Source organism: Triturus cristatus, chromosome 3_2, assembly GCF_964204655.1.
Source record: "Triturus cristatus chromosome 3_2, aTriCri1.1, whole genome shotgun sequence".
Classification (NCBI taxonomy): domain Eukaryota; kingdom Metazoa; phylum Chordata; class Amphibia; order Caudata; family Salamandridae; genus Triturus; species Triturus cristatus.
In genome coordinates, this window is record NC_140584.1 from 779,997,430 (window position 1) to 780,021,985 (window position 24,556).

The window sequence follows — 24,556 nt, forward strand, 5'->3', positions numbered from 1 at the left end:
CAGCGTAGGATCAAGAGTCCAGATTCCTGTCAGATTTTCAGATATGTAAATTAACCATATTTGTACATTGGCAGCCACCACTCTAGGCCAACAGTCTAGATCCAAAGCATTGGTGTTTCTGTTTTGACGTGATTCACAGAGGCCTTAATCAGGAGGGAGTAAGGGTTAATGAGATCATTAAGGCATTACTTTAGCTCTGAGTTGCTGTCCTACAAACGGTGCACATGTAGTGGAAAAACTATTTCAATTATTATGGACATAAATGACTAGTTCTGGCATCCACCAAATAAATAGGTGGTATTACGGTAAAGGTTCTCGTGCAGTTGTAGCTATAACCCTCCACAATATGATAGTTTACACTATGAATCCCACACCCATGCTTTCCTTAACTGTTTGCCCATTTCATAATTTGCAGTAGAGGCGGTTTGCATTTCTTTCCATTGCAAGTGATATAATGACTTTCTAGTTCCTTAAGTGACATGTTGTTTCCATCTGAATGTGGGGGGCTATGAATCTGCCATATGACATGTTTGGATGCTTTCGGTCCATATGTTTGAGGGATGACACCGAAATTCAGTGAAATACCTCAAACGTATGGAGTGCAGTAAACATTCTCACATAACCCATGATGCACAGACACAAACGTGGAGAGGAGCACAGTGGTATGCAGATCAGTAGCTTCTGCCACCCTGCAAATTTACCTCCAGTAAGCAAATCCAACAATCTAGTTCCACAAAGGAAAAACATCACAGTGAAAAGGGCAGCTAAATGGAGAGTGAAAGAGCTATACATTCTTTTGTGATTCCACACAAAGAGTTCCTTTGTTTGGGTTCCTGTACTGTTTTCACGGGTGAACGTATATAAGAGCTGCATGGATTGCTGCCAGAGAGCACAAGCAAATACATCGCCAGCGTAACACAAGCCAACATGGGGAAGGTAAGGCTGACCATCTGCTTCACATATAGCTTTTTTCAAACTGCAGTACTTTTTCTCAGATATTGTGCTGACTGATGAACGTACTTTTAATACAGGGCAAGAACAAACCAATGCTGCCCAATGAATATAGTCTCAAACTGAAATTTGCCACCCTTTTTTTAATTAAAGACCTGAATTGCAGAATGTTTGTCGCTGCTAGAGATTTTGAAACTTGGGTTTGATGAACTAGTCCTTCGCATTTTGGGTAACGGTTTCCCTTTTTTGTTATAGAGTATTGTACTGATGTTGAAATAAATATTTATGTGTTATTTGTTTGAAGGTATGCAGTTTATCTCTTAATCTTGAACTATCTGTCCTCTAACCCAAGACTATATATATCTAAATAAAATAGTCTTGGTAACAGGAGTAGGGTAGAAAGTATACACGCAAAGGGAAATTAAAAAAAAACATGCCTGTTGACACACAGATGTCAGGCATCCTCTATTTGGGGCAGATTCACAGAACTGAATTGAGATAAAATCCTAAACTTACTACTTTTGGTATTCACAGAAGGCATTTAGTAGTAGTAAAGTTAGGACTCCTAACTGTACTACTACTAAATGCCTTTTGTGAATACCAAAAGTCGTAAAGTTAGGATTTTGTCTCAGTTTAGTAGTAGTAAAGTTAGGAGTCCTAACTTTACTACTACTAAATGCCTTCTGTGAAAATCAAAATTAGTAATTCCAGGATTTTATCTCAGATTAGTTCTGTGAATCGGCCCCATAGATTTTACTGAGAGGGAGTCGGAAGCATCCACAAAAGATGAAAAGGTTGGCATCTGAGACCAATTTTGTCTGGACAATGTACACAACACTGCCACAGCTAACACTGATTACAACCCTTATTAGATGTTTCGAGGGAGAGGCCCAGGGCTTTGACTACATATTTTGAATCAACCTGTCACTGCAGGGCAGATTTGGTACATATTGGACAAAAACGCTTTATGAAACAATAGGTACCGAAATGCCTTGTCACAAGAAATAGATCCACTTGATAATAATTCAACCTGTTTTGACAAATATTTTGGCACCAATTATGATGGGGCTGGTAACCCTGTTTTAAGCATAAACATTGTTTGCCCCTGAAAGTCATCACAATGTGTTTGCACCTGCAGATTGCAGCTGATGAAATCTGATGCAAATCCTTCACAAGCATAAATATGACAATTGTATTGTATAGTGTGTGCACCCCAGAATATGAAATAAAATGAACTATATGTGCTCTTTTCTCATTCCGATGAGTGAAACTTGGAATCGGGAGCAACTTAAGTACCTTTTATTTTGTGCGCCATTCAGAAATGTTAAGTGCCATGTGCATAATTTGCACCCATATTTTGACGTCCCATCATGATTGGGACACTATTCCCCAGTTCACGTAAGAAGAACACACATTTAACAGTAACCTCCCACAGTATAAAAACTAACACACCATAGCTCCCAGAAAATAAATTGAAGACAAAGACACTAACTTGCCCTATATCTTCCGAAGCACGTTAACAATAGAAATGAAGTAACTGTCAAATAGTATAGACCTAAAGCTGAAGTGCATGGGAGCACAGCACCAACATCAGATATTTTTGATAAGGAATGTCAAATTTAACCTGACCTTACTGGCCCAAATTGCTTAAAGCATACATGCAGGAGAAAGAGACATTTAAGTCTGCACTTTGTAGTAAATGTATACTCTGAAGTGGGGAACAGACAAAATCTGTACATTTACTACAAAGGGGCTTATGACGATGGCAGTCGGACCAAAGGCCAGAGGCTTTCCGACCGCCATCATCGGTTTCAATTCCAACCAGCTGATTATGAATCAACCGGTCAGGATTGAAACTGGTCGGTCATTCCGGCAGGCTTCTGACGCGCTCAAGTAGCCCATCGGCCAGTCGTAGGCCGGCCTGTAATCCCAAAGGGCGGTCATTTCGCCTTTGGGATTATGATCCAAAGTTTCAGGTAGGGTTTCCATGCCGGTCTTTCAGACATGGAAACCCTGTCGGAAAGTGTGTTTTGGGGCCCCTAGCCAAGCCCCCTTGTGTGCGCAACCTTTGGTTGGGGGCCGAGGATGCACCTATTGTGCCCCCCTGTTAATTCCTGCACCCCGTGAGTGCCTGCCACGGGGACGCAGGGATTAACACCACCTCCCATTTCCCTATGGGAGCATGTACTACAGTCGGTTTATGGCCATAACACATGTTCCCATAAGGAAATGTCAGGAAGCAACGAACAGTGTTCGTCGCATCCAAATCAGGCGGGCAGGACTGCTGACCGGAGGTTGGTCGGTCACGTTTACAAGAGGATGTTGTCAGCCCGACATCGTAATCAGCCCCTAAGTGTAAGAGTAAATTTACATCTGTTAATGTCCCATTTAAGTACAAAAAGCAAAGTTTGTTTGAGAAATTAGTCTCTTAAACACTACAATATCAATTCTAAAAAGACCCATTAAAATGTACAATAGACTAAAATAATAGATAATTGAAACACTTACAATATACACAATCAGAGTACAAAATCATTGAAAACCAATAACGATCTTGCCATTGCACAGGTTACATACATATATTGCATTTATAAATAGGAATTTTCTTCCCACAGATCCTTATATTATATTATATATTTTTTTAAATGGCTTTATTATTTTGCAGCACACATTAAAAAAAATTAAAACAATCTGAAACAATATGAGCCATTGTACACTGTATCTTCAATCCACATCTACACAGCCCATCTTACTTCCTAAAGGGAGATACCACAGAGGATGGCATCCTATTCTAAACCTTATGATTTTGTTACACATTAGATGATTAGAAAGGGCATATAAATACTGGAAGGCAGAATTAATTTCCCATTATTCACACAGATCTGCTGTCGCTTGCTTTTGCCTCAGGTATCGGATACTTCTTTCTCTCCCAATCATCAAACCCCATTCAGACAATTCCCTTTTTGAGGGTCTATGGGGTATTCAACATTGTATTTATTAATTTGTAATATATTTGCCATATCCCGCAGCTGGTTCTTTATCTTCTTTACCCAACCCAATTCAATGATAAGGCTATTTTAGCTTGCGCTGACATCCAAACTCTCATAGACTTGTGTAGATCTATTCACAAATCAATTTACCATTTGTTAATAGACTCCTTTATATATATGTTGTAGGTATTAAACATTATAAAAAATTATGTATATAATTCATTTAGATCATTTTATTTATTCGTACATTTAAGTTGTCATTGTTTTTAATTTAAAATGTTATTAAAATATTTTATCATAAAAATGTTATGTATGTATTTTAAAACTTAAATTATTTCTATATTACCTACTGGCGGTCGTTATAGTTAGGACCCTGTTTCCATAGGAAAACCGCAACATTCTATTTTGAATAACTTTGGCGCCTGTCGACGAATCCTCGCCAAATTTTCAAAATAGGTGGGGGGCTGCGCTTCGCTCCTACCCTGAAAGTCTCGGGGGGATTCGTCAAGCGGGGGCTGAGATAAAAGGGGGGTCCCAAAACGCGTTTTTCCCATGCATTTTTCCATAGGACCTTTAGACACAGCTACAGCCCGAACGGCTGAACAGAGTTCCTTGAAATTTGGCAGAGAGGTAGTCTACAGGTCAAGGAAGTGCCTTTTGTAGCTTTGGTGTAAATCTGTTCAGTAGATTCTGAGAAAATAGCCTTTAAATCAATATATATATCTGAGCCAGCTTACGGTGCGCTTACCGTGCGCTTACCGTACGGGTACGGTGACGTGCGCGAGCGCGATTCTGATTGGCCGTTAGATCTTAGTAAACATTCGAATCGGTCGAAACCAGGAAGCGGCGGCCGCCATTTTCTCTCTCGCACTCTGACAGGAGGTTGAAAAACAAAGGGCAAAAACATGTAAAGGGGCTGTTTAGACAGCTCCCAAGCACCTAGCCATGTTGAGGGAGTCCCAAACGATCCCCCAAGTGAAAAAAGGCAATTTGAATTTTTTCGAAAATTTCGCCGATTACGCTTACCGTACGCGTACGGTAATAAATAATGAAAAAAATTAAAAACTATCCACATTCTCCCCACCCCATGTGCAAATGGTGCCCGAAGGGCCCCATTTGTGCATGGCATATCACAGTTAAAGAAAAACATATATATTACCTGTCACAACGATGCTCATCATATGTCGTCCATGTGCGCACGGTGCGCCCATCTAGCGTAACGTGGGCACGCGGTGCGCGAAGCGCACCGCGTGCTCACTGTGCGCGCACGGTGCGCAAAGCGCACCGTGCGCGCACGGAACGAACTGCGTTAAGTGGGCGCGCACGCCACGAATGGCGTAAAGTAACTTAGCATTTAAAAAACCGTACAAATTCACTGAAAAAACCATAGGTTTCACACACGTTATAGTTAGGAATTAGCATTTAAAAAACCTTGCAAATTCACTGAAAAAACCATAGGTTTCACACATGTTATAGTTAGCTGGTCATTTTACTGATAAAAAACCAATGAAATTCCCCCGTTATAGTTACTGTAGGCAACTATAACTCACGCGACCGTAATCCTCTGCTTATGACATATGTGTCTTTATGAAAAAAAAATATTTGTAATATATGTATAGCTAAAATTTAATGGAAGAAGACATGGGCAAATAAGTGTCTAAATACAGTATTAGCATCAGCAGAGGATTACGGTCGCGTGAGTTATAGTTGCCTACAGTAACTATAACGGGGGAATTTCATTGGTTTTTTATCAGTAAAATGTCCAGCTAACTGTGTGAAACCTATGGTTTTTTCAGTGAATTTGCAAGGTTTTTTAAATGCTAATTCCTAACTATAACGTGTGTGAAACCTATGGTTTTTTCAGTGAATATATATATATGTATGTCCAATTCACTTCTCTTAACATCTAGTCAAGAGAGACATGCCCTCAGTTGTTGCTCAATTAATGATGTCCTGAATATGGGTTGAGGCATTGGTTATAAATAATGTTACTGTGTTATGTAGATCATTTTGATTGTACTATATAATTAAAATAGTATAAGGTCAAATGTTATTTGATAACACCTGGCATTACGTATTCTAGTATGGGCAAGTTCTCTTGGGCTTTATGTTATTTGAAGTCCGTTTAATTTGCCCTTTTGTTGATTTTGCTTTTTTGTGAATAGGAGGTATAAGAAGGATGATGTATTTATCATGTATTGATTATATTTTTCTTGCATATTGGCCATTCATGAAATTGCAGATCCCATGAGTAATAAATTATAGCTTTCAAGTATAAGGCCATTGGATGAGGATTTGCTATGCCCATTTACATTTAGGCAAGATTAAAAAGCTATTCAACATTACACACATCATACCTTTGTTACACTCCAAGATGGCCGACATATGAGATGTTCATTATTGGCACTTTTGTCCTTCTATGATGTTATTCACATTGAAGTGTCTGTATGCGCTTTTCTGGGAAACAATGTTTACCTGTGACCAATTAGTTAGTAATGCCCAAATGCGTTTTGTGTTTTGTACTGCATGGTGCTTTCCACACGAAATGTGTATTAAATGCAGCATTAATTCAGCAGAGTGTGTGTCTCTCTTAGCTGGGTGTTCAGAGAGGTGAGATTGGCGGGCTCCTCACTCAGAAGCACAACTCTGTTGCCGAGCTACTGGAATATGAGAGCAGTTGTGAATATATATATATATATATATATATATATATATATATATATATCAGCTCCTATGTTGAAAGTTTGGGGGTGATTCATTGGACGGGGGCCGAGGAGAAAGGGGGTCCCAAAACTTGTTTTCTCCATGGTAGTTTCCATAGAAAACTGTAGACAAGGCTACAGGTCGAATGGGTAAACGGAATTACCCCAAATTTGGCAGGGAGAAGGGTCTTGTTCTAGAAAGCACGCTTTTGTTTATTTGGTGTCATTCCGTGCAGTAGTTTTGGAGAAATATCAAAATTTACAGATATAGATATTTGAGAATTCTGCCATCTGATTGGCTGAGGCATTACGAGCACAAGCTTGCTAATTATTGGCTGCGAGCGGTGCGAGCGGTTGCAACTAGGAAGTGTTGGCAGCCATTTTGTGATTCTGTTGAAGCGAGTAAGGGGAAAAAAGGGCTAAACAAGGAGCAAAGAGGAGGGTAGGAGCACTGTAACCTCTGTGGGGTGTTTAGGGTGTGCTATACAGGGGTGCGAAGCGAACTACTCATCCCTACCGGGCTGAAAGTGCTGGGCTACAGAAATTAAGTGAGGTATTGAATAGAGTCTGATGCTGCTAAGGTGAGCTGCTGCGGGACTCGGGGATTAAAGCGTGAGCCCAAACTGTGTGTCTTATGTTGTGAAGTCAGGTGCCCTCTCCGTTGCACCACACCTGTGGAAGTAGTGTCAGGATGTGTTTATACCTACTAGGATGAACTACTGACCCCTACTGGTCTGAAAGTGCTGGGGTACGGAAAAAATTGTGAGGTATTGTCTAGAGTCTCATGCTGCTAAACTAAGCTGCTGCCGGACTCGGGATGAAAGCGTGAGTCCAAACTGTGTGTCATATGCTGTGAAGTAATGTGCTCTGGCCGCTGTGCCACATCTGTGCAAGCAGTGTCAGCATGTAGTTATATCTACTTGGAGGAACCTTTGTTTCGAATATTGTAAGTTGTGTATGGTGTTATGGGGGTATTATACAGTGAGTGCGAAGGTAAATTTGCGGGATGTCAAATCAATTCAGTATTTGGAAAGTGCAAACTACTCACTCGTACGGGTCTGATGGCACTGGGGGCATAAGCTGAGCTGCTGCTGGACTCAGAGATAAAGGCGCAGAACTACTGACCCCTACCGGTCTGAAAGTGCGGGGTACGGAAATTAAGTGAGGTATTGCCTAGAGTGTTATGCTGCTAAATTGAGCTGCTGCTGGACTCGGGGATAAAACCGTGATCCCAAACTGTGTGTCATATGCTGTGAAGCCATTTGCTCTGGGCACTGTGCCACACCTGTCCAAGTAGTGTCAGCAATATTTTATACGTAATAGGAGGAAGTTTTGTTTGGAACGCGGTAACTTGTATATGGTGCTGGTAAGTGATCCGCAGCACTTGAAAAGGCAGTGCACCCAGGACATGCAGCAGACGTGCAAGGTATAGGTGGACGTGAATGGAGTCGACCATGTGTTCAGGATGCCCTGCTATGCGTCACTGGCTCTGCTTGTAGCTGCACTGGCTTGCCGTGTGCCAGTCTTGTGGATGAAATGGACCAGCTTGGTGCAATGAGCCGGGTCTGTGTGCAATGGGTGCAGGGCAGGGTTGTGGTGGGAGTACGAGTGAAGGCCATTTCACACACGCTAGCTACGACGAACGACTTTTGAGTGTGGGATGTCCACTCGTTGTTCTCAAATTGGGCAGTGGGTAGTGTGGGAGGCGGATGCAAATATTATCGTATCTGTCAGGGGGGGCTGGCTACTTGCAAGTTCCTTCTCAGAGCAGCAGATGTGTTAGCGCCAGATAGCTCAGGCAAAGAACCTTTCATCCTTACAGTAACTTCTCCAGGTGCATTCATACAGGATGTGTACAAAGGCCGGTCGTGGGTGTTGTGGGATGTCTGCGACCCTGGTCATCATGAATGAGATGCCCAGCACGTGGCATATGGGTGGGTTCACTGTGTGTTACATTGCCAAACAGCTGCTCCTCCCTCCAATGAGCCCCCACACTTTTGTGCGCTGCGCTGTTGTATCCCGTGCACTCCTACGGCACACCTTTGTAATGCCTATTGGCGCATGTCCTGCGGCATTCCAATCACACTGTGACACTGCCATTTGGAGGTGGTGCATGCCACTTTACAACATCGACTGCTGCGGCCCTTGTGGCAGCCACAGCAGAACACAGAGACACACTTACCGCACTTCTTGCACGCTGACATGTGTGAGACACCCTGTTCCCTTTGCCGCTTGTGCATGCAGGAGGAAGCGTGCGTAGTTACATCTCCAGGCTCACTGTCAACGCTGAGGTGATATGGTAACGTCCGCAGAAGACAGCACACTGTGATATTGCAGGGCCGGTGCCTATCATGCTAACACAATGACCACACGGACATACTTGCTCAGATGCGAGTTTGGGGGACGTTGGCGGTCCTGGGGTTGTTGTGACGAGTTTTATGGCCCTCATGGGTATCCGTGTGTCATGCTCATTGACTCTATGGCACCTGTGGGTGTACAGGTGTGGCTCTTGGCTGTGTTCTTTTTCATGCTGCAGGTAGTCGTCCTGCTTAACACCAGCAGAAAGCAGGTGTAAAATCTCTGGTGCTAACGTGGCTTATCGCCGGAATTTGTTATGCTTCGTACTTTTTGGCTTTCATTGTGAAAGTTGTCATGTGGTTTTTTCATGTACAGAAAAATAAACGACTGGGCAGTGTATCCCGTCAAGATCCAGCACCTGACCCACTATTCGCAATCAATATAAATACAATGAGATTTCTTTATTGATGTGTGTGTACACTCTAAATGCACCCACTACCACAGTGGAATTCAATACAGGATTTTAGTAATTAAAATAGATCGCAAAGGGGCACCTCGTGTGTTTTTGCACGGGAACGCCTAGTCTGCATGTTATGTTATGTTATGTTATGCTATGTTATGTTAGCAGGAATTTCTATAGCGCACAGTCACCAAGAGGTTTCATGGCGCTTACTATGGGCATTGTCAGACTGAGACGGATTACGCAAGGGCTTGCTCGAACAGCCAAGTCTTGAGCATTTTCCTGAACCCCAACAGGTTGTCACAGGACCTGATCACTAGTGGTAGGGAGTTCCAGAGTTTAGGGGCAACATAGGAGAACCTACACCCTCTCTGGCGTTTGAGCTTAAAGGCAGGGGTAGTCAGTAGCTGGAGGTGGGCTGACCGCAGGTTGCGGGAAGAGACATGCCTTGATATCATACAGCTGATGAATTTGGGGCTCCGACAGTGCAGGGCCTTGGGCAATAGGGAGCCAGTGGAGTTTAGCTAACAAGGGTCTGGCAGATTGCCATCTTGTTTGTTTGTGAATTAGTCTTGCAGCCTGGTTCTGCACCATCTGGAGACGTTTAAGCAAGAACAGTGGAAGGCCGAGGTAAATAGAGTTGGAGAAGTCGAGATGAGAAAATACCAGGGCAATCACTACCTGTATGAGGGCGGAGTGTGTAAGCAGGTGGGCAATCTTCCTGATTTTGCGCAGTTGGAAGATAGGTAGATACCACTGCCCCTACTTGTCCTCTGAGCGAGAGATCAGCATTGATGGAAACCCCAAGGCTTTTCACAGAGGGGGAAGGGGTAGGGGAAGTTCCCTGTTCGGACGGCCAGTAGTGTGAACCCCAGAAGAACTGGCCCTTCCCTAGCAAGACTATTTCGGTCTTATCCGGATTGAGTTTAAGGTGATTGAGGTCCATCCAATGCTGGATGTGGAGCATGGTGGCTTGGAACTCATGGACTAAGTCCGGGGAGTTGGCGATAGTGAAGACAACTGCATCTCATTATCAGCACTTTAATGCAACTAAGGTTGAGATAAATCTAACACACTATTCAGAAGCTGGTGCAAACTGCAGACATCACCAGTATTCTCATGATAACTGCCCCAACATTTAACACCATGGTGGACACCACCAAATAACAGTAATAAGAACGAGAAAGAATGACACAGCACTTAAATTACAACCAAAAACTTTATTGAAATGTAAAAAACTCAAAACAACAAGGCGGAAGACTCCTGTTGGGTCCATCAATGTTGACGACACAGCCTGGAAAATAAAGCACAAAATAAGGATGTGTGTAATGCGCATATCAGAGGTGTGACACACAGAGAAAGAGAAAAGGGAAAAAAACAGAGAGAAAAAGAGAGGGAAGGAAAGAAAGGGAGTGAGAAAGGGAGAAGGGAGAGAGAGATAGAGATAGAAGGAAAGGAAGGAAGAGAGAGAGAGAGAGTGAAGAGAGGGAAGTGAGAGAGAGAGAGAGAGAGAGAGACACTGCCACCCCTGCGCAGCCATGGCCAAATAATTACCTGCTGCCACCGGAGTGTCTACCAGTGGGCACTCCACGTGCCCGTCAAAGCTCTGCAGCCCGGCAGATCTCACACATGTCGCTGAGTCCTGAGTCATCAATGGCGGAGACCACATCAGCTTTTGGGGCCGCTAACCCTGTGCAACGCAAGTCAGCACCACGTGGTGGTAGGCCGCTGACGGCCATACAACTTTGGGTGCGACTAACCCTGTGCAACTCAAGTCAGCGCCACGTGGTGGTAGGCCCCTGATGGCCACATCAGCTTCGGGTGGCACTAACCCTGTGCAAGTCAAGTCCAGCCATGTGGTAGTAGGCCCCTGACGGCCATGCAGCTCAGGGTGCGACTAACCCTCTGCACAACTCTTCATGGACTCTTGATGATTCAGACCCGTGGAGCGTCTGCCATCCAGTCACCACCGGCAATAAAGGATGTGACGTTGTAGATGCATTATATTTGCGTGGTCACATGGCCTGTGACGCATGTGCCGGATGGGTGTGGTGTGTGTGCAAACCTGCCCTCAGGGAGTGGCCATGACATGTTGACAACTAGAGCACTGACCTGCACACCAACAGCGAGTTGCCTGCGTCAGGTAGCTATGTGGGGGTGTCAAAACATGTTTCCTCAATGGATTTTCCACAGGAAACTTTAGACAAGGCTACAGGTCAAACTGCTGAATGGAATTATGCCAAATTTGGCAGGGAGCAAGGTCTTGGTCCAGAAAGCGGGCTTTCTTGCATCGAGTGAAAATATAAAAGAAAGGTCTCGGGAGCAATTTAATATACCGGAGCTCTGTTTCTGCAAGATAACTCTTTCACGCTGCCTCTGCCCAACATCACCACTTCGCAGCTATGCCGTTAAAAGCCAGTCCATCGACTCGTAGCTTTCTACCTTTGCGAGCTAGTACGCTACTGTGCCTGTTCCTCTGCGAACTACTACGGTGCTGTTCCTTTGGGAGCGGACGGCTCGTAGTACTGCGTCTGTGAGTCGAGCGGATTAGCTGCAGTTGTCCCTCTGCGAGTCTGGATGCGAACTGTTCATAACTCACACTACATAAGCATTAAAAAACCATTTTGTGATTCAGTCCGACAGCTGGCATCTGTCTGAGGCATTTCTGAAAACATATCGGAGTTCTTTCTGTGAGAGATACCCCTTTCACGCTGCCTCTCCCCTCATCAGCAGGTAACACACCCTCTTCCCACATTACCAACATACCCCCAACAACCTTCTTGGGCCCGGAAGTGTCCCGGTGCAGTTGGACAAATAAGAATCTCAGTCTTGTATAGGTTTCACATATGAAACATTTTATTTAAAGAAAACAACAACAAATAAAACTGAAGGGAGTCTGGTGCTGTGGTCGCTGCCACAAAATGGGGTCACTTCCATTCAGGAATCAGGACACAGTTCCACATGTGAGATGGCTTGTGTTGAAGAGGGTTAGTGGCACCACGTGTCGCCGACTTGTGTTGAACAGGGTGAGTGGCACCTTGTGTCGCCGGCCTTGCATATGGAAATATGCCAAACAGGTCGAAGGGAGTCTGGTGCTGTGGTCATTGCCACGGACTTGGGGTCACTGCCATTCAGGACACAGGACACAGTTGCACATGTGGAATCGGCTTGTGTTGAACAGGGTTAGTGGTACAACGTGTCAAAATTTCAAATTAGGAGCTCTGTTTCCCGCAGTGTAGACTGTTGTTGAGTGTTTGTTTGTACTTGAAGATGAATTTGTTGATTGTACTAAAGGTATAACTGATATAAAAAAAGTTCTTGAAGCAAGGATACAAAAAGGATATTATGTAGGTTTTAGGCCTGTGATAGTTACTTGCCTAGTGGACTCTGTAATTAATTAATCAAGATTTAATCTTAATTGTGAGCCCTACTGACCGCAGTGTAGGCGTATCATGAAAAGATGAAATATGTATAGAATACACTGTCGAAGTGTTTGAGCCTGTGATGCTGCTTGGTGCGGATGGACCGCAGTGGGAGCTATGTCTCTTGCCTATTGCATCATCTGCAATCGTGACGGTATGTGAATTGTGAGTCCTGCTGACCGTAGTGTAGGCCAGAGGTAGCGGTGAGCAAGGGTCCACAGCCACATGCATAGGGTGGTGGTCGCTGCCACGGACTTGGGGTCACTGCCATTCAGGATTCAGGACACAGTTCCACATGTGGGATCGGCTTGTGTTGAACAGGGTTAGTGGCACCACGTGTCGCTGGCCTTGCATATGGAAATATGCCTCACTGATCAAAGGGAGTATGCTGCTGTGGTCGCTGCCACGGACATGGGGTCACTGCCATTCAGGACTCAGGACACAGTTACACATGTGGGATCAGCTTGTGTTGAACAAGGTTAGTGTCACCACGTGTCGCCGGCCTTGCATATGGAAATATGCCTCACTGACCAAAGGGAGTATGCTGCTGTGGTCGCTGCCACGGACTTGGGGTCACTGCCATTCAGGACTCAGGACACAGTTCCACATGTGGGATCGGCTTGTGTTGAACAGGGTTAGTGGCACCACGTGTCGCTGGCCTTGCATATGGAAATATGCCTCACTGATCAAAGGGAGTATGCTGCTGTGGTCGCTGCCACGGACTTGGGGTCACTGCCATTCAGGACTCAGGACACAGTTACACATGTGGGATCGCCTTGTGTTGAACAGGGTTAGTGGCACCACGTGCCGCCAGCCTTGCAATGGAAATATGTCTAACTGATCAAAGGAAGTTATCTGCTGTGGTCGCTGCCACAGACTTGGGGTCACTGCCATTCAGGACTCAGGACACAGTTACACATGTGGGATCGGCTTGTGTTGAACAGGGTTAGTGGCACCACGTGTCGCCGGCCTTGCATATGGAAATATGTCTAATTAATCAGAGGGGGTCTGGTGCTGTGGTCACTGCCATTGACTTGGGGTCACTGCCATTCAGGACTCAGGACACAGTTACACATGTGGGATCATTCTGCTTGTGTTGAACAGGGTTAGTGGCACCACGTGTCACCGGCTTGTGTTGAACAGGGTTCGTGGCACCATGTGTTGCGGCTTGCGTTGAATTCTGCCTGAATAAGTCCACGTGGTGATGACTTGTAGTGCAGTGAGTTAGTGGCACCTGAAGCACTCAGCGTGTGCGCACCCTGCGATGATGCGTGGTCCGGGCGGGCCTCACTGGTAGCATGCTTTGAAAGAATCTTCATAGTGGTCAAAATCTCCAAGTAATTCCATTTCAGTCCTCCAAGGTTTGAAGAGTTGGAGAAGAGCTAAATAGAAAAACTCTCTTATCTGGAGTATCACAACTTAATTTCCTGTGATTCATCAAATTTCCTTTGGCATTGTTTAAGAAACATCCATCAGATCCAATTACAGTATATTTCACTTTATTTATTTTCTCTGTAACATTTTTTCTAAAACTATAATGTTGCAATATTTGATATTGACATATGTTTTCCAGGTATGGACTTCTATTTGGATAGTATGCGAGGAACAGGAATTGAGTTATCTGCAACATATTGTATATCCATATTTGCATTCCACATCTTCAAAATTACTGGATTGTAATCATTAATGTACTGTGATTCTTCTGTTCTTTTTATATTATAAGTATTTTTGGGTGATTTTCGAGTGATAGTATGCCTCACTGCTGACATAAAACTGTTCACTCTTCCTTGCGATGACTTATGGTGCACTGAGTTAGTATTACCTTTGGCACTCAGCATGTACATACCCTGCGATGATACGTTGTCCGGAAGGGCCGCATTCGGACCAATGTCTTTTGTCTATTGAATTCTGCCTCAGTAAGGCGACGTGTCGATGTCTTGTGGGGCACTGAGTAGGTAGTACCTTTCGCGCTCAGCATGTACGTATCCTGCGATGATGCGTTGTCCGGTAGGGCCGCATTCGGACCAATGTCTCTTGTCTATTGAATTCTGCCTCAGTAAGGCGAAGTGTCGATGTCTTGTGGTGCACTGAGTTAGTAGTATCTTTGGCGCTCAGCGTGTACGTACCCTGCGATGATGCATTGTCCGAGAGGGCCACATTCAGGCCAATGTCTTTTGTCTATTGAATTCTGCCCCAGTAAGGCCACGTGGCGATGACTTGTGGTGCACTGAGCTAGTGGCATCTGAAGTACTCAGCGTGGGTGCACCCTGCGATGATGCGTGGTCCGAGAGGGCCGCACTGGGAGCAATGTATCTTGCGTACTGCACTGCGTCATCTGCAATTGCTACTCCATCTGAATTGTGAGGCCTACTGTCCGCAGTGTAGATCGAAGACAGTAGTCTGTACAGACATAAGTCTGCGGTGCTATGCCACTGGGTTCGCAGGGGGCCTGTGTCGAGGAGAGCCGCGGTCATGGCGGCAACCTCGTGGCAGGGTGAGGCCCGCCACTCTGGAACAGTCGTTGGTCTTCACAGTTCACAAGTGAACCACGCCCAGAGCCCCAGCCTATTTATTCACACTCCTACGCTGAAGTGGCGTACGTCGGTCCAGCCCACTCCGGTTACCCTTATGCTTACAGGGGGGACGATACAGCTACGTGACTGAGATCTTCCCTAGTGTTGGACGTAACATGGTTGGGTCCACACTACAAGCACCGGGAGTATTTGTGCACCTGGAGAGGTGTGCGTTCTGCATACTGAGATGTGTCCAGCACATCACCGCTACACTTTGCATTGTGTGCATTGTTATTCATGGGTGAATTGCTTCCTTCACATATAGTTTGTTCACACCTGTCCCAGTATTCAGCTATTGTGTGGCTGAGGGGCCATGCCGTTTTTGGAAAGTTTGCTGTCTTGTTCTGCGCTGCCTCAATGGTAGGGGGGGTCCTGGGGTGGTGGTGGGTGTTGTGGCGTTCTTGGGTGTCAGAGCTGCTTCATCAGTAGGTCTAGGACATGTGTTGGTCTTCAGATGTGGCTCTGGGCTGGGCTCCCTTTCATACTATATGTAGTTGTTTAATATTTAAAAAACAAGAAGACATTAAATAATAAATGAAAAAATACAAAAACAATTTTTAGGATATTAAAGTTACAAAATATCACTTTTTTTCAAAATTACCGAGAAAAACATAGGTTTTATGAACATTATAATTAGAAATTAGCATTTAAAAAACATTTGAAATTCACTGAAAAAAACATAGGTTTCAGGCACGTTACAGTTAGAAATTAGCATTTAAAAAACCTTAGAATTCACTGAACAAAACATAGGTTTCAGGCACGTATAGTTAGAAATTAGCATTTAAAAAAACTTAGAAATTCACTGAAAAAACCATAGGTTTCAGGGACGTTATAGTTACTTGGGGGCATATGTATCTTACATCTCCATTTGCGATTCTCAAATAGCGATATTTTGAGAATCGCTATTTGAGAATTGCAAAACGGGATGTATTTAAAAAATCGCACAAATTTAGCGATTTCTTAAAATTCCTTAATTGCGATTAGCAAATTGCGAAATCGCAATTAAGGAATACCTTCCCATTCATTCCTATGGGCCAGGAGGCCCATAGCAATGAATGGGAAGTCCTTCTCAATTTGCAAATCGCTATTTTGCTAATCGCAAATTGAGAATATTTTCAAAGGTGCAAGGGTGTCATGATGACACCCTGATGCACCCCTGAAATCAGCATGTGTGCACACATGGCGCACAAACATGCCCTAAGGGCATGTATGTGCACCACATGGCACTTCGAAATATGCAAAAAAGTGCATATTTCAAAGAAATCGCAATTTACCACCAACTTGAAGTTGGTGGTAATTTGCAATTTCTTAAGGAGAAATCGTACAACTTGGGTGCATGTTACATTGCATTTAAGAAATCGCAATTTGCCGATTTCTTAAATGCATACGCAAACTTAAGAAATCGCAAATTTAGCGATTCCTTAAGATTGCGAGGCAGAAATGCCTCATACATCTCCTTTTGCGATTTTGTGTTCGAAAACGCTGTTTTTTTGCGATTCGCAGCGTTTGCGAATACAAAATCGTTTGATACATATTCCCCTTGGACATTGGACTCATATAAAACCAGAGAAATTTGCCCGTTATAGTTAGTTGAGCTAACTATAACTCGCGCACCCGCAATGCTGATGACGTCACATATTACATCACTCGTGACATGGTCAGTGACATCACTCATGACATCACTGATGACATCTCAAATGACATCACTGATGACATCATCCACGTGATAGTCTGACACACCTCCTCACACTCTAATATAACCTTTAAAACACATACTCTAAAATACAGACTACCATTTTCAAAACCATAGACACACCAATAGCAGATACTAGATACCCATCCACTGATTCCTATCTATATATTGTGAGCTAGACATACACTCATACAGTCACTCATACATGCTGTCACTCATCATTACATCAGTATAATATCTACTCATACACCTATACATACATTCACACAGTGCTACTGATCCACAGAGTTACTCACACATCTACTCAGTAATGCCAAAAATCAATCACACACCCATGTACTCACTTATGCAGATATATACACACCACCTGACTTATTTATACACACACCACCTCCCTTATTTATATAGATGCTAACACATACTTACTCTCTTATGCAATCACTAATACAAGTACACATTCATTTATGTAGACACTCTTGCAATCACTCTCTCTGACGTATAGTCAATTATACACCCCAACACTCACATATACTGTCTAAAAACATATAGTTACTCACATATATACAACTGAGACATCAATTCACTAATCAAAACATTTGTACACACAGTCAGCTACCCATACAGCCCTACCGAGATGCACTTTTGAATCTATACAACCAGTGAATCAGCCATTCCGACATGTATGCACAGAGTCAGACACCCCCCACCCACCCACATAGACACTCAGACACCCATACAGATACTCATACAATCAATCAATAACCCATATAGACACTGATTTAGCTACTCACCAACCCATGCAGCAACTGAGAGACTAATATAGACATTCACACAGTTTAGTCACTACCCCATGCATTCAGTAACATACGTTCAATCAGTGACTTATACAGACAGTCATGCATCTACTAAATAATCCATTCAGGCACTTCTACATCCACTCATTCTTCAATAGACCTTGGCATAGATATATATGAAAAATATTTCAACTTTACAGAAACATACATTCACTGGATGATGTCATCAGTGATGTCATCAGTGATGTCATTTGAGATGTCACTGAATATCAGGAATAAGGGACCCCCTGAAAACTCTAGGACTTTCTAGGACAGGGCAACGAGTGAATAATAAGTAACTTTCCTAGGCAACTCGGGACTCATTTTTACATTATTGCCACTGTTGTCATTATTATTAATGACTTGTCTTTGTTTTGTGAAACACTATTGTCAAATGTATTTGTTAGTCAATCAATATTATTTATGTATGTTTTGTTATGTATTTTTCTCATCATGTGTAATTATGTCACATTTTTAACCTTTTCAAGAATAAAATGAAAATAACTTTTTATTGATTCATGTGGTACACTGATCTTATGTGATTATCAGTTGGTTATGTATCAGACTTAATTTTCAATGAGTCCAGAGTTGCCTAGGAAAGTTGCTTATTATTCACATGAGTGATGTCACTGACCATGTCATGAGTGATGTAATATGTGATGTCATCAGCAGTGCATTGCGGGCACGCGAGTTATAGTTAGCTGAACTAACATAACTGGGGAATTTCAATGGTTTTGTATGAGTGAAATGTCTAACTAACTATAACGCCCCTGAAACCTATGTTTTTTTCAGTGAATTTCAAAGGTTTTTTAAATGCTAATTTCTAACTATAACGTGCCTGAAACCTATGTTTTTGTCAGTGAATATATATATATGATAAGTGATTGGTCATTTGTAGTACTGGACTTTCATCAGATCTGAGCTAGAATACATGAACCACTGATGTGCATCCTTTTTGACTGTTATAACTTTAGGAGTAAAGTTTGTGAATAGCAATATGCTTACTCTTTGGTTGGTGGGTGTCTGCTTAGTCCCTAAACCCCTCCTTATCTCTCTCTAAACCTCTCCTTACACCCATTTGTGAATTGCATGTTGTAATAAGTAAGTAGTACAATAAAATACAGTCTGTGAATAAAGCCCATAGTGTAGACATATATATCTTGCCAATAGGTGTATAAACTCAATGAGCTCACTTACACATTTCCTTTTTATATTGCAGATTATCTTCTATGAGGATCGAAACTTTCAGGGCCGCTCTTATGAGTGCAGCACCGACTCTTCAGACCTTTCCTCCTACTTCAGTCGTTGCAACTCCATCCGTGTGGAAAGTGGACCATGGGTTCTATATGAGCGGCCCCATTATATGGGCTACCAGTACATTCTAAGACGAGGAGAATACCCTGACTTCCAGCGGTGGATGGGTTACAACGACACCATTCGTTCCTGCCGATATATCTTACCAGTAAGTTTGTCTGTAGAACTGGAGCTGGACTAACCATTTATCTCACTAGGCATTTCCAAGGGTGCTGGAGCAATTGGAGGACAGTTTTTGAAGACTCACTGCTCTGGCTGGAATCGCTGTAACTTTCCACAGCTCTCCAGGGTTCATTGCTCAAGCATATAAGACGTACAAGGCAAAGAAAAAGAGATATATAGAGAGAGAGAGGTGGGTCATAGCAATAGAGATGAGGCAAAGAGAAGGGGAGAAGGTGGGATAGAGAGGAGAAGAGAAATAGAGTGAGAGACAGAGTGTGGTTGGATGAAAAAGGGATTTTGGCAGAGACAGTAGAGGAATTTTAGTGGGCTGTTTTGAACATTTTGCTAGGGCTGCTTTTGGTTCCTAGTCCAACTTGGTAGTAACACAGACAACTGATGTGCATGTAAGACAGATGACAACACCTGTTTTAATATGCATTTGTACTGCCATCTGAACAGTGTTGGTCGGGCGAAGGATGTCTTCTGCCAGCCCACCTAAAAATGGGGCAGATTTACCCTAACTTGATTAATCTAAACAGTAGGATCTGTAGTCAACTCCTTGGTACTTAGAGTGACAAACAATACATATTCATATGAGCTTAATGATTTTTCAACTGCCAAAAAAGTAGGCAAACCCATAAACTTAAGAATTAGGTCACAGTATATTCACCATGCAGAGGCAAAGTAGTGTAGTCGGCATACAACAATATAAATACATGCTGTATCATGAAGCCATTCAGTGCGCAGATAGGGATCTGTCCATTTCTGTCTTTTACTAACAGTGCTGTAATTGTAGCACATTTATAATCTCTGAAAATCATTTAGTTTTTGTCTGTACTGCATGCAGTACAGTTTGGAAACACCGAGGGTTGTATCATGTGCAACTGGGTTTCTGGCAATGCATTGTTTAAAGCATATTTATCTCTGTATTTCTCTGAGTGAGTGCATGCAATGCTGTTTTTGGTTGCCACTCTCTATTTACAAGCAGTGCTGTCTGCAGTCAATGATCTAATTCGTATACATTTTGAGTAAAACATATTCACTGTAGACCGAGTATTCAAGAAAACCACTGTGTACTGTGTGAGGGAGCAGTGAAGTTCATGATATGGCCCCAAGAGGTTATTACTGCTGCACCTTTCCAAGTTGTGATGTCTGTGGCCAATTCACTGACTTGGAGATCTTCCTAGTTATTGTACGTGTAGTCCACGGTTCAATTTTGGTAAAAACAAACACACAGTTCCCATCTGCGTCTGAAGATGCATAGTACACCCTGGCACTGAAAGGAACTACTTTGTGTGTTGATGAGAAGTGTCAGCAACCAATAAATTATCTTGAAGTCAGCTAATGGCTGAAGTGGTCTAATGGTTGTAGTAGTCTGACAAATTGCACCTTGATGCATGCTGGAGTGCATGCTGGTGTGGGTGGAAGAAAAATGTGAATGACAGAACCACAGACTAATTGACAAAATCTGGCTAAAAACCACTGTAGGTAACTATGTTATACAATAATTTGAGTAAAATCAAAAGGTCCTTGCGAACACAGACTCAACAAAGCAAAAAGGCTTATCTTTGAAAAAGAAGAAAAGAAAGTAGGAAAGAAGGAAACAGGAGGAAGAAAGAAACGAAGAATAAAGGGAAGAAAAAGAGGAAGAAACAAACAAGAATGAAGGAAAGAAAGAAAAAGAGGTAGAAATACCCCAACAAGGGAAGAAAGAAACTGAAATATAGAAGGGAAGAAGAAAGAAAGAGGCAAAGATGAAAAAAGACAGAAAGAAGAAGAAAGATAGAAGGAAAGAAGAAAGACAAACAGTTCATGTGAGCTGCTGGTATGGCTTAAGATAACAGCAGTCAGATAAACAAAGACCACTTCAAAAGAAATTTACAGTATGAGAAGGAGAGAGGAAATTATAAAGATGGAATGTGCCCTGCACTCTCATCTGGTAGAAAGTGTCCTGCTATCACATCAGGCTCTGCAAAACACTGGCACCTAAGGTAACTACCTTTTGTACAGAAGTGCTCCTTGTGAAAGGGTTAAATGCAGTGATGTGATGTAAACTTGCGGCTGAAGCAGGCTGACCTATTGCGTCATGTTGTATGCTGTAGTGGGAGGAAGCAAAATGTGGATAGACCATTAGATGAAAAAACAAGGTTGAAACCCCTTTATCTAAGTATCTTATACATAAAATGTTAATAACATCTAAAGGTCTTGGGTAACACACAGACCAAAAAACAGCTGCCCATTCATTACCCTTAGAAGTGAATGGGAAAAGCTTCCAGATTGTGGGGTTTATCAGACGAAACTGTTGTAATAATTAGAGTATGCTTACAAGGCAGTGCCTGATGAGTAAGAAAAGCGCACTGAACATGCGGAGGGCCCCCGGAATGGGGAGGTTGAGGGGGAGGTCGCGGAAAGAGTTCAAAAACTTGTTTCATGGCCAGCCTTGTGCTTGATGTGGGATCAGAATGACCGGCGCCCCCCGCGCCTAGAGGCGGGGCGCCCTTAGTAGCGCCACGGGACTGGACCTTCCCCCAGGGCAGGAAAAGGGGGCTGAACGAAGTGACGTCGTCAGGGCGCGCTGGAAGGCTTATTTGAATCTGCGCCCTGCGATCCTCAGCCTCTTTGTCCCTTCGAACCTCTGGCAAGCTGCAGGGGCACATCATCGGCGCGGAGAGAGTTCGAGTCGGCGGTGTGCCGAGTTTGGCACAGGAGGTTTGAGGGGGCCCTAGGCGTAGTGTTAGGAGAGATTGTCGATCATGTAGTTAAATAAATATTGCCTTTTAGAGTGAGAGGCGTCTCAGCGCCATATGCGGCGGGGCGCGCCTTTGTTTCTTGTTTATTTCCTTTCCGTCCAGTTACAGGAAAGATACGGTCGTCGATTAAGGCATTTCGCCACAATATGCGAAGGGAATCTCCCCTTTACTGTCGAGGGGCACGGTGGTAGATGGTGATATATTGCCCGATTGTAATGCCTGCAATGGGGGAGGTAACGAGGCCGCCTTTTGGTGCGGGAAGCAGAAGGGGTTCGGAAGCTGCCGCGCCGCCGGTCGCAGCTCGAAGCAAGTGAAAGTTACAGCAGGCAGCGGGGTGAGGGGACCTCACAGCGTAGCAAAATTGGCAATGTTTGTACTCGGGGCCTTTTGTCGAGGCGTTAGTACTTTATTTGGATAATTAGTAATTGCGTGGGGGACCGGGCGGGGGCCTTGAGACGCGGCGGGAAGGTTGTTTTTTAAAATACCAGGGTCTGACCTGCAGCAATTAAATTTGGGAATTAGTTATAAAATAAGGTGGGTCCGTTAAAGGTTACCTGGTAGAGCCTGACGATTTCCTGGCATTGTCGAAGCAGCGGCGATTAAAGAGTAGGCGCGTTTAGGCAGCGCGTTGTGGGAATAACGTTATAGAAGGCTACAGTCGGTATTTAAACTTCTGGGCACACTGCTCCGCTCAGAGCTGTTTTTCAATTATTTCTCCAACGAGAAGGCGCTTTGATCTTTGGCAACCGGCCAAGCTCAAGTTCAAGTGTAACGGCCAAGCTCAAGTTCAAGTGTAATGTGTGCCTAATTGCCCGGCAGCCTTCGTCAAGTTAATACCACTAAAGAGTGATGCTTTGATAATTCTATATCCAAAGAGATAATGTTGCTCTCGTGTTGGTCACTGGTGAATTACCTGTTCGTGAATAAAAGGCTACGCCATGAACAACACGCTCTGTTTCTGAGAGTCCTTGGGCAAATGGGAAGAGTGAATGTCACGTTGTGCGCCTACTATGCGAACTCCTCAATCAGATTCGCTCACAGCGGTCCGATAGACCATCAGTGGGTCCAATAGGCCGCCAGTGTCTCAGAACCCCTCAGACCGTCGACCCGTGAGTACAGTCATATTATTGCGCACCTCTGGTGGCATCTGGTGGCATTGAGACTCACTCGCGGAAATCCTCCAAATCCTACATTTGAGTTTGCTGCTCCTTGAGCATGCTTGAATTACCCACCAGGAACTGCCCTGTGAGCATTACTTTATTTTGCGGCGCACTTTTATGGTGGTACGGATTAATTTTACGCAGGGACTGACCTCCCTGGTCCTCCCCCAGTCACCCCCATTCCTGATGAGACCCTGTTATACTTCCACAGGGACGAACTCAATTGGCATCTGTGAGGACAGTCCCTTTCTAAATAACACTACGTGAACCTTCATAAACGTTACTGTGTGCGCCAAAAAGTAATGTTGTTTGTCTGTCTGTTATTAGCAATGCACCTGTACTACACGCACTGTTTCCACAACCTTTGCCTGGTTATGGTATTTCACTTGGGGTATTGTGCAATTGTCAATGATTTTTACAACTCTGCTTATTGAATTGCATTTTCTTGCATAATTAAAATCAATTCAAACTAATTGAAAATAACCCTTTCATGCTGGTATCCTTAGATTCCTCTGCAGATTAAATCCTGACATTTGTTTTGCTGTCTTATTATATACTTTATATATGAGTTCAATAAATTGAGTTAAGCATATATTAGAAAAAACGGCAATATAAACAGTAGAAGCAAGCACATGTAATGGCAGTTTAGAGTTTTCACTCTTATCTGATTTGTCCACTCTTGAGCCTAATAATCAATTTCTCTGTAACTTTCTCAATTGTTTCTGTCTGTGTTTTAGTTTAAATACATTTATTTACAATGAATGATCCATAGTTTTGATTCTGTTTCTCAAAGATCACAACCTTGGGCTATTTTTCTGCCAAAATGAGTATTACAGCAATATAACTAGCAGCTGTAGGTTAAATATGCACTCCGTGCAACCTTCACATAACCCTGTTCCTGTCTGTTTCATCTCACAGTATCGAGGCACGTTCAGAATCCAGATCTACGAGAGAGAGGACTTCAGAGGGCAGATGATGGAGTTCACTGAGGATTGTCCTGATCTACATGAAGAATTCAAATACCATGAAATCCACTCCTGCACCGTGCTTGAGGGATACTGGATCTTTTATGAGCAGCCAAACTTCAAGGGGCGACAGTACTTTCTTAGACCCGGGGAGTACAAAAGATACAGTGACTGGGGATCCATGAACAGCAAAGTTGGCTCCCTTAGAAAAATGGAATTCCACTAAAGTTACTAACATTTGAATCAGTTTCCAAGAACTTTTATTAAAATGTATTCATTCACA

General features: G+C 43.4%; 1 protein-coding gene across 1 annotated transcript; it reads left to right on the plus strand.

Moving 5' to 3' along the window:
- Positions 1–799: 799 nt before the first annotated feature.
- Positions 800–24,556, plus strand: LOC146858109 (gamma-crystallin M2-like). The gene is made up of 3 exons (XM_085646882.1): positions 800–936; positions 19,142–19,384; positions 24,227–24,556. Exons 1-3 carry the CDS (start codon positions 928–930, stop codon positions 24,497–24,499), a joined length of 525 nt encoding a protein of 174 aa, XP_085503008.1. The 5' UTR covers positions 800–927; the 3' UTR covers positions 24,500–24,556.

Coding starts and splice junctions, on each gene's coding strand:
- LOC146858109 (XM_085646882.1), top strand. Junction 19,385..24,226: donor CCTGCCGATATATCTTACCA/GTAAGTTTGTCT, acceptor TTCATCTCACAG/TATCGAGGCACGTTCAGAAT.